Genomic DNA, 11,744 nt, shown 5'->3' on the forward strand with positions numbered 1-11,744 from the left:
CCACTTCATGACCAGACCAGTTTTCAGTGCTGTCATACTTTGATTGACTGTTGGGCCCGAGTCACACATGATGTGCGGTGTCTTTTATTGTGTGATTTTGTGCACAACCAGTGTGAATGGGAGCTTATTTAGCTATGCAACACTGTACTCTGATTGTAAATCAATTTTGAGACCGATAGAGCTTTTTGGTGGTATTTTATAACCACTGGATTTTTATTTTTAACTGTAAATGAAAAATAGGCAAAACATTTTATGGAAAAAAAACATTCCCTTACATTCTGTTATAAAACATAAAAAATGTCAGGACTAGGGATGCACTGACACCATTTTTTCCTGACCGAGTACAAGTACCGATACTTTTCCTCAAATATTCGCCAATACCAATTACTGATACCTTTTTTTTAGTGTCATCTGACAGTTTTTCTAAAACAATACAGACTAATGATTTTGGGACGATGGTGCAATACTTTATACAGCAATGCAGAATACCACCAGCTATAGAGAACTACAAATCCCAGCAATACATTATACAACAATGTAGAATACCACCAGCTATAGAGAACTACAATCCCATCAATACATTATACAGCAATGTAGAATAACACTAGCTATAGAGGACTACAAATCCCCACCAATACATTATACAGCAATGTAGAATACCACCAACTATAGAGGACTCCAAATCCCAGCAATACTTTATACAGCAATGCAGAATACCACCAGCTACAGAACTACAAATCCCAGCAATACATTATACAACAATGTAGAATACCACCAGCTATAGAAAACTACAATCCCATCAATACATTTTACAACAATGTAGAATACCACCAGCTATGGAGGATTACAAATCCCAGAAATACATTATACAGCAAAGCAGAATAATACCATCAGCTATAGAGGACTACAAATATCAGCAATGTATTATACAGCAATGCAGACTAATATTAAGCTACATACTATGTGCTGCTCTGATGCCAGCCTGATGTCTCCAGGGTCTCAGGAGGGCTCTGGAGGGTCTTAGCAGCAGGGCTGTGGAGGGCCTCAGCAGCGGTCCAGAGAGTCTCTTGCAGGGCTATGGAGGGTGTTAACAGGGCTGTGAAAGGTCTCAGCAGGGCTCTGGAGGAACTCAGCAGGGGTTTCAAGGGTCTCAGTAGGGGTCTGGAGGGTCTCAGCGGAAGTGCTCTAAGCAAGACTGCAAGGTTCTCCAGTAAGGAGGAGGAGATGTGTGGGCAGGTGCTGTAAACAGGTGCTGTGTGGTTCACAGGAAGGCTACCAAGGTCCCCAGCAAGCCCAGGACCTTAGGCAACTGCTTCTTTTTAAACATTTTATATGCTTGTATAAGTGTTTAGTATCAGGACAAAGGAGTACTCATGAAAATGCCCAGTATTGGCACTGTTACCGGTATCAGTGCATCCCTAGTCAGGACAGTACGAACATCCCCCAAAATGCCTTTTTGGAATGGAGACACCCTGAAGTCAGTGGCCTCACAAGGGTTGGGGGGGTGCGGCCCGCACCCGGGTGACACCAAAATGACTGACAGTCATTTTGGTGTCACCCCTTATGAAATGTCAGGCACTCGGTCACGGACCGAGAGCCCGACAGTGTCAGGAGAGAGGAGGGGACACGGCGGCATACCTTATCCCGCCGGGTGAACGTCACCTCCTCTGACAGCGTCCATCACCAAGAGGGCCGCCGGCAGGCGTAAAAAATAAGTCATCGTGCACGCACGGCAACATCACGCGCGTGCATGATGATGTCACGGCGGGGTGTCACCCGGCCCCTGCCCCCGGGTGACACCCACCCTCGGGACGCCACTGCTTGAAGTGATCTAATTTGTTACCACAATTGTTTGGAAAATGCAGGTATTGATGGGGTACAACATGAAGCTTGGTAATGGTGCACAAGATACAGCGCATCATTATTGTACATGTCACATACTGTGGGAGGGGGATGTAGATGAGGGGGCATTATACAGGCCACATACAGCGGGGGGGAAGATGGAGATGAGGGGGCAATGTACAGGTCACATTCAGCGTCTTCTTTCCTGGAGTCTATTAAACCTCATTTATAAACAACATTACACTAGCATCATAAATCTGGTGCAAATATATTCTGTGCAAGTTGAAACATTCGTAATTGCTATGATAGATTCCCCCTTATATGTCTAATGAAAATGCATGTCATTCCATGTCAAGGAATTCCTTGTCATAATGCATGTCATTCCATGTCAAGGCTTAGACTGCATTGATAAATAAGGTGCAAATAACATGGAAAATGTGTCACTTAAAGAGATAGGACAGAAAAGTGGAGCAACTGCCTTGATAAATTCCTCCAACAGTATATATAGTACAGCAAAATACACCTGCGCTGTAGTGAACCATCCTTGCATTGTGGTGTGCAGCATTGAATAAATTATGGAGGTGCGAGTCTGATTCCTCCTTCAGCCTGCAAACCCCATATAATTAGAAAAAAAAACATGTTTTATATATAACTAGCAAAACTACAAGATATTGTTTTGAAATCAGCCTTTTGTAATTTGCTTCACAGAAGCTCTCTGAATGAAAGAAATATAGGCCACATTAGGAGACATTTGGGCTCTGCTTCGTGTACATCTGCTGGCAGGGAACATGCTTCAATTCATTCAATTTGCTTAATTGTAGAGACCAACAACTGGTCTCGTTGATTAAGTTCGTAAGGTAAAATACATCAGTGCAGGAGGATCTTGTTCACGGTTCCTCTAAACCACCTGGATGGAAAAAGTTTGCCGAAACGCTGGAATGACGTGATCTGTGGCTGCAGTTTGTATTGTGACAGCAATATAATAAGGGAGTTGAGATGAGTCCTTACGTGTGGTCAGCCAGATAGGGCTTCAAAGCAGAGATTATTGTGTTTGCATGTGCTACATGCGATACTTATGAGCTTTTACCCATTAGCACAAGCATAATGCATGTCATTCCAGAGGGTGGGATATTCTTGTAGAGGGGTTGTTTATATCAGCTTTTCTCAACCAGGGTGCCCATGCCACCCTGGTGTGCCTTCTGGCTTCCTCAGGGGTGCCTCAAAATTTTGTGGAAATGGGACTATGATGGGTGAATGAAAACTGAGGTGAAAGGGGATTCCTGATGTAAAGGGGAAATTCTGATATGAAAGAGGGACTACTGATGCAAAGGGTGACACTAATGTGAAAGGGGGGAGTCTTGATTTGAAGGGGGCACTTCGACGTGAAGGGGAGAATCCACTTTTTTGTGTGGGGTCCCCCTTAAAATCTATGAAATTTTAAACTGGAGTGTTTCGCGCTTTTGCATACTTTTAAAGGGTACCATGACTTAAAAAAGGTTGAGAAACACTGGTTTATATCATCCCCTAAACAAGTACATAAATATTGCACCATCACAGAGGCTTCTATGACATTTTAACATGGATGTGATTGGACCAAAATAGTCCATACATTGTTTTTTGATGCAGGGTTACAGTGTTACTGATTCCTAAGCAACCTTAATGGTAAAAAAAATGAATTATACTCTATATGAAGCAGGACTAAGTAGCTTTGTTCTTTAACTAGAAGTTACCAGAGAATTTGGGAGGTCATCTAGTAATAGCTATAGCACATTCTTTAACTAAAATGTGTATTTTTACAGCGGAAGATGAAGACCATAAGTACTTATTGACCTCTTGCTTTCTAATTTATAGTGGAATATAGAGTCATGTGTGACTGCAGCAACAGGTGGTGTATATTCCACTGCTGGAGATGTTACTTCGAACTATGATTCACGCAACACATAATATAGTGTATCCTCCTTACGGTTATCTCCAATGTAAATAAGGTAATTTTTCAGGACACTAGGCAATGTATCATCCTCAGTCAGCACGTTATCTATGCGTTAAATTGGAATTCCCTTTTGTATGGATCATTTACCATTTATTGACACATTATAACAGTTTACCTTGCTTTTTCTGCTTGCTTTCTTCGTAAATGGTGCATCATTAATGGACAAAGCGTGGGAGGAAATTATTCCTATATCTCCCAGTGTTTGAGTAAAAGGCACATATTGTGAATATGGTGACATCTAAAATGAACATGGACCTCTAAATGTAGAAGATAACACTAAAGGCCAAGAGTGGAAACATACAGTAATATGTTGCAAAGATAAGTGTCAGAATAATGTCACAGGAAGCAACTGATTATTGTATAAGCCATCTGTATAAGATGTACTGAACTTGATGTTTGCAGCTACAGTTTCCAGTAGATTACTTTTCTTGAACCCAATCTCACATTATTCCATTGCTATAAGGTGCCAAGGAAATAGAGCAACTAGTGGAATGACATACGGATTTAGTAGCTAAGTATTGATTCTGGCTTAGACTCTTTCAGTTCGAACAATGCTCCTTGCCTCCTCAAAAAACTTGCCACACCAAATCCACTGCATAGGCTAATTGTATTTTAAGTGTGTGTGTGTGTGTGTGTGTGTGTGTGTGTGTGTGTGTGTGTGTAAATACTCTGGGAGGGATGCATTGTTTCAGAAGCAAGACATTATATTAATAAATTTGTATATTCTGCACAGGACAAAATGTATCACTCCATTTTAAGTGCCATATTTCCATTGAATGGGTTGTGGTTAAGTTAGTTTCTACATTTACCTGCAGGGCCGTCTTTAATACTGATTGGACCCTGGGCAAATATTTTCTTGGGCCCCTCACTCCTACCCACCCCCTAACCAACTCCCGCCATACAATTTCACCTATGCATACGCCTATACGACAGGGGCGGAGCAACACTATGCATTTTTCACCCCAAGTGCCCTCAGACGATTGTCTATGCAGCCTTACGCTAGCATTAGCATATAGTGTCCCCATCATATGTACATGGAAAGCATGTAGTGATCCCCATCACATACAGACGTTCAATGTTCCCTAATACACACATGCAGCATGCAGCAGCCAGTACAGACACGCAGGGCCTCCCCATCAGACACCCACCGTTCATGCTACCCTGATTCAGGCTGTAGTTCCCTCACCCGGCAGGCTCCCTCTCCTCCATCCAGGTGCAAAGGCCAGTGAACATCGGTGTCCAGGTCATAGCAGAGCCGCCCCCTCCAGCACACACATACAAACACATAGCATGGAGGGAATCCACCCAGCTCTTCTCTCCATGTGACCCGCTCTGTGATCATTCAGCGTTCTGCTCTCAGTGTTTCAGTGCTGAGATGCAGGGCCAGTGGTAAGAGTTTTGCAGCGCAGGACCTGCTTAAGGGGCTGCTGCTTTGGGCCCCACACCAATGAGTGGGCCCTGGCAGCTGCCCCTTTTGCCCTGCGTTAAAGACGGCCCTGTTTACCTGCCCGTATGAAGTTAGATTGTTTCTTGATTTTATATAGACTATTTAAGTAACTAAAAACGTTGAGCCTAGGTACCATCTATAATTCCTCTTTATTAGTTAAAAGCCAACATCTAGTACATAACAACAAAAAGATGGTAAAACATTTCGCCTGTACAAGGCTAAGTCATGGGCTATGACTAAAGCTTGTATTGCCAAAATGTGTTAGCATCTTGTTGCTATGATGTACTAGATTTTGGCTTTTAAAGAACAAAGTAGAATTATGGATCGTATTTGGACTCCAGTGCTTTCACTTACTTGCACAGTCAATGGAGGGTAACATGAACCCTCCTGTTGAGGCCAACACCCCAGGATGCAGTGGCAGCGAGTGAGTTAGAGCAAAAAAATGTTTATGCATATACTTCTGCAATATGGCATGAATGCAGATGCATGGTTTGTATGTGTTTCCTATATTGTTTCAAACATAGCAAAGAGATTTATGTTAGACACACAATAGCTAAAAAAAAATAAAGGCAGTACTCTGAAACAGATCTAGTTTTCATGAATGTATGTAACAGACATCAGATGATATGTGGGTGAGTGTGCAACAACCAGGGTGTTCATACTTTCAAGGACTTCAAGGATAGATTAACTAAAAGCAAATAGTTAATTCACTTCGCAATGGAATTTTCATGTTTCATGGTAAAAAGTCGCTTTGCAAAGAATGCCCAATCACAAGCAAGGAAGATTTTTTTAACATGTATCTGATCAGGCCTATGCAGAATTCACTTGCTAGAGTATTCCAGGACAGCCCGGGAGGTCTAGGAAGGAACAAAGCATCACCTAGTTAATACGTTATATGCAAATTCCACGGTTGTAATATTTTACTACATTCACATATTCTGGTCCAGATCTAATATAATTCTTCAGTGGTTTATTTGTGAATAGATCTTCTTCCCATCTGATCACATAACAATGGAAAGAGGCAGCGTTTACATGCTAATAGAAAACTGAGACCAGTTTTGTAGTGTGAGGGTCTTAGTGACAGTTTTTTAACGATACAGCAAGCACAAAAAGAAATTGTGTGATGTTTGTCAGGAATACATTCTTAGAGAAGGCAGGAGTAATATTCTCTAACTTCTCAGCTTCTCCATTTGTTTTCATAAAATGTAAAAGTTTTGAGAGTAGATTTGCCTTTAAAAAGGGGTCAGGCAAGCTTAGTTTTCATACTTCGGAATTTCTCATAATGAGCATAGAGTCTCATTTTTAGTTAGTAGGTTTACCACCTTTGCCAGGTTGGGAGTACCTAAGTGGTCAGTATTCTGCCGGAATCATAGGATTATGTTTTAAATATGTAAAGGAAGGTGAGAAGAAAGTAGAACTTCAATACTTTGTGCTATACCATATAATGAGATTATGTTGAGTTGTGAGCCTTATCTATTTCACAGTGTTTAGCATTTATTTATCAACATTTCTTCTGCAATTGTGTACTTGTCTGGGGCTTTTCTTTTCTTTGTATCATTTTTTCCTTCTCTGCTTCCAAGTTGGTTCCACATATTCTCTTTTAATTCCTTCACTTCTAATCCTCAGTTAGATAGTATTTTCCTTTACCACTTCCTCAAAAAAAAAATACTTCTTCCTTCCCCTGAAGTTGGCCTTTATTACCAGAAAAAGGTCAAATATGCTAACGGTACGATTGTCTGTGGCTTCAGTCATTGCTAAGAAACTGACCAAAAACAACCTTGCAAATTAGCCTGTCAAAGTGAAAACAGAACTGCAGGTCTGAATACCTGCTCCAGGCTGGGGCCTCATAAAATGCTAAAGTCACTAGATCAAGTTGACAGCCAGAGAATTGTCATTTTCAAAACAAGAGGTCACTAGTGACAGCATCCATATTCAGTTAGTAAAGGTTCCCTTTTGTTGTCATTTGCCCATATGACTACTTTCTTAGTTGAAAGCCTAGTTTTAATATAATCTGTAATAAAACAAACTGTGATTAATATTTGTGTATTGCTTAAAAACTTGTGTCTGGAAACCCTTTATCTGTGGAAACTCTCATGAGAACTAGTACTAACCAACAGAGTGCAGTGGACATGGACTTTATACTGATTTTGTATGAAATGCAGGATACTCTTTCCAGAATTAGCTGTCCTTGTGATTGTTTTCAGTTTTATTCAATCCATTTGACTTTTCTGATCATTTAAGAACTGTACATTTATATAAAAAAAAGGAGCCTAGGAGACTTTCCTTACAGTACTATCCAGAACCTGCGGTGGTGTTACAGTTATAGCTGTTTGATTGGTATGCATGTGTGTGTGTGTGTGTGTGTGTGTGTGTGTGTGCGTGCATGCACACGCATGTGTGTGTGTGTATGTCTCTTCTACGCTAAATGTTTACTGGCTTTGAGGCTGTACAGCAGGTGCCATGACTCATTAAGTCATTCCTTCCTTTCCAGTGCTGACTGACTCTTTAATCCCATTTTGGAGTCACATGGAAAATCCAAATCTCTGGATATGTGGTACACATGCATATTTCCCCTTACACAATGCAGTGCTTGGTTTCTGAACTACCCTCACTACCTCTCACTAGGCCTAAGGACTGTCACGTGGGGATATGTGTGTGTGTTTGGGGTGGGGGGCATAGCTAGCTTTATGCAAATGCCAAATTTAAGCAAATCAGTATATAGGTAGGATTTTCAGGGAGCTGCAGAGGCAGACCAGGCACAAAGATAGCACTAGAGGATAGGAGCAGGTACCTTATGGCACCTACTATAGAGTCTCACTATTATATTGCTAGCTAGAATATTACAGATTCGATTTAAATATATTTTTGTTGCATACGTTCTCTGGTTTTTAATATAGCGATTTATGCATTGTCGATATATTGCATGCACATTTGTTTTCAAAATTTTTGTGCAACATATTTATATTTTGTGCAACTACAGTTTTTTTTAAATCCTTTTATGTAATAGGACAAAACTTTATTACATCAGTCTGTCTATATATCATAATACGAATGTAACTGTTTTTTTCTATTTCAGATCCTGCTTAGCTGGTCATTGTCAACATTGTTAGGATAAGGGAGGACTATGGATCCAAACTCCACCACTCTGAACCCCACTAACGGGACAAATGCTCTCAAAGCTCACAGCCTGTGGGAGGTTATTACTATTGCCACAGTCAGCGCCGTAGTTAGTCTCATCACAATTGTGGGCAATATCCTAGTGATGGTGTCATTTAAGGTAAACAGTCAGCTGAAGACTGTGAACAACTATTACCTTCTAAGCCTTGCCTGTGCAGACCTCATTATTGGCATATTCTCCATGAATCTGTACACTTCCTACATTTTGATTGGCCACTGGTCCCTAGGCAGCCTGGCATGTGATCTGTGGCTTGCTTTGGATTATGTAGCAAGTAATGCATCAGTGATGAACCTGCTGGTCATTAGTTTTGACAGGTATTTTTCTATAACAAGACCATTAACATACAGAGCAAAGCGTACACCTAAGAGAGCTGGGATTATGATTGGACTGGCCTGGTTAATTTCTTTCATCCTGTGGGCCCCTGCTATCCTCTGTTGGCAGTATTTTGTAGGAGAACGCACAGTGCCCTCAGAGGAATGTCAAATACAGTTCCTGTATGAACCAATAATTACCTTCGGCACGGCCATTGCTGCCTTTTACATTCCAGTGTCAGTGATGACCATTCTGTACTGCCGTATCTATAAGGAGACAGAGAAGCGCACCAAAGATCTGGCTGAGCTTCAAGGTTCTGAATCAGTGGCAGATTTTGAAATGATAAGGCCACAAGGAGCTCTACTTAAATCCTGCTTTAGCTGCAAGCAGCAACCTCTCACCAAAAGAGAGCGGTGTCAGGCTTCTTGGTCATCATCCAGTCGCAGTACTTCTGCCACTGTCAAGATCTCCCACAGTTCCAATATTTCCAATGAGTGGGTGAAAGAAGACCAGCTGACCACATGCAGCAGCTACCCTTCCTCGGATGATGAGGACAAACATGCTAAGGAAGGTGTCTTCCAGGGTGCCTACAAGAACCAAGCTGCAGCACAAAAAGAGGAGGAAACCAAACACATTCTCACAAAAGAGCAACCAGTACTTAATGAATATGATAGTGAAAGATTCTTCTTAACCCCAAATAAAGCACATACACAGAAAAGTCAAAAGTGTGTCTCCTATAAGTTTAGAATTGTTGTGAATGACGATGGCTCTCAGGAAGTAAATAATGGATGCAGAAAAGTAAAAATCACTCCCTGCTCTTCAATGTCCAAAGCACACTCTTTGCGTAGCATGGACCCTAGCTTCAGTAATCATATCACCAAGCGCAAAAGGATGGTTCTTATTAAGGAACGTAAAGCAGCACAGACACTAAGTGCTATTCTTCTAGCTTTTATCATCACTTGGACTCCTTACAATATCATGGTTCTGGTGTCTACTTTTTGTTCTGACTGTATCCCCTCCACTCTATGGCACCTGGGCTACTGGTTGTGCTATGTCAATAGCACAGTTAATCCTATTTGCTATGCCCTGTGCAACAAAACCTTCCGCAAGACTTTTAAAATGTTGTTGCTTTGCCGTTGGAAGAAAAAAAGTGTGGAAGATAAACTTTATTGGTATGGGCAGCATCCACCCAGCCACAACAAACTGCCATGAATGCGTTTATATCAAGGAAGTATAATGGCAAGAGTATGGGCCATGGTGCTGTCAGGACCGCAGTGGGCATGGGGACTACTATGCAGCTCAGCTTCAAATCCTTGTGGAGCTGGTACTTCCCCTTTTATGGACTGTTGACCTTACAGCTGTGTTTGGCCAGTGATGTGTATGTGTTCGTGGTGTACAGTTAAAAAAAACAAAAAACACCCGAACAAGAATCCCTGTTTAGCCAAAGCAGGCCCAGAAGTCTCTTAATGCCTTTTGATATAGCCTGGTTATAGAGCTGCTGCATTGTTTTGGCTTTATGAGAACTCATCACAGTGAAATATATATATATATATATCCTTTGAAGATTGGTGTCAAAGTGTAAAAACTAACTTGTCCTTAAATTGTAATAGCAAAAGAAAAATATTTGCAAGAAACAAAAGAAAATGTTACTGTTTTCTCGTATGGTGAGAAGTGACAAATTTGTACCTGTCAAGTAATACTCCCGTAAAGTTGTTTTACTGTTCTCTGTTTATGTTTACATGTATTTTGCCCTTCTATTGATTTTAGATCTTCTTGGTCATGCTAAGATTTCGGATTAATGTGATCGATCTCAAAAGTAATTCTTGATCTGAGAACTTGAAATCTCCTAGGAAACACATTAGACCATTGTCATGCCCATTACTGAACATTAAACTGCTTCTTAAATAGACTCATTCGGGTGTTAAATAAAAAATGTAAAACATTAGTGATGCCACTACCAGTCGGGCTGCTTTAACTATGGATTTTAAAGTTCATGGCTTTCGTGCAACAAAGTGACCATAAAGCACTGTCTGTTTAATTTTGTGGTCCAGAAGCTGTTGGTGAAAAGCTAGTTGTAGTTCGGTAGGCCATGTGCTACTGCTGTAATTTCTGTCTGGTAACAACTACTTTGATTAAAAATATAATCAGATGAAACCTCACTAAAAGACTTCTCATACCTTGTTTCAATGCATCACTTGCATCTTTGGCATTTCTTGTACATATCTTCTTGCATCAGTGTGCCTGACTATAATTCCAGATTAAACACACATAACAAAAAATGTCAGTTGAACAAAGACACAGTATAGTAATTTGATAGTCTTTAATAAACCTTACAGTAGGTTTGCTTCAAGTATGAAACTCATGTACCCAGACTATTCACACTAAAGATTATCCTGACAAGCACTAAAAGCACTTTAAGATAAACCCTTATTCATCTCTGTAGCTATACACATTGTGGAGAACTTTATTTTCAAAATTCACAACAGGGGCACAGAAATCTGAGCTGTTTTCCTATTATTTTTTATGGAAGAAGAATCTTGCCAGGCTGCCAGCCTTTTACTATAAACACACAGCCGTTTTTTTCTAAGCTGTTAGAAACCAACTGAAATCTAAGTCTTTATTGTGATCTTTGAGGATTATTTATTTAACAGCACAAGAAGCTAGCGAGGTCAGGGTTGGATTGTTTTTAATCTCTGCTTGTTAAGAATATGTAATTACATTTATGCCCATATTCTGGGCATAGGTTTACTATGACTTGAAATTTATAGGGAGAGAAATATGTAGGCTGACATTGCTGGCTTTCTGCTTTTTGCTTGGCTGCCAGGCAGAGGCTCTAGGTTAATTACGTTGTCAGTGACCTGGTCAAAAATGCAAATGAGAAGTTATGACTGAAGTTGAACTCTGGGATACTGCCCACTTTTTATTATTATTATTATTTATTTATTTATTTATAATTTTTTAATTATTAGATCCCT

At 40.5% G+C, this 11,744-nt stretch overlaps 1 protein-coding gene across 1 annotated transcript in view; it reads left to right on the plus strand.

Moving 5' to 3' along the window:
• Nucleotides 1-10,310, plus strand: part of CHRM5 (cholinergic receptor muscarinic 5) — a 175,476-nt gene extending 165,166 nt beyond the window's left edge. Inside the window, exon 2 of the mRNA XM_018554203.1 lies at nucleotides 8,356-10,310. Coding sequence (XP_018409705.1) covers nucleotides 8,404-9,981 — 1,578 coding nt within the window. The 5' untranslated portion in view covers nucleotides 8,356-8,403 and the 3' untranslated portion in view covers nucleotides 9,982-10,310. The remainder of the gene's footprint in view (nucleotides 1-8,355) is intronic.
• Nucleotides 10,311-11,744: the final 1,434 nt, after the last annotated feature.

This window comes from Nanorana parkeri, unplaced genomic scaffold (genome assembly GCF_000935625.1).
Source record: "Nanorana parkeri isolate BGI_ZX_2015 unplaced genomic scaffold, ASM93562v1 scaffold146, whole genome shotgun sequence".
NCBI classification, from domain to species: domain Eukaryota; kingdom Metazoa; phylum Chordata; class Amphibia; order Anura; family Dicroglossidae; genus Nanorana; species Nanorana parkeri.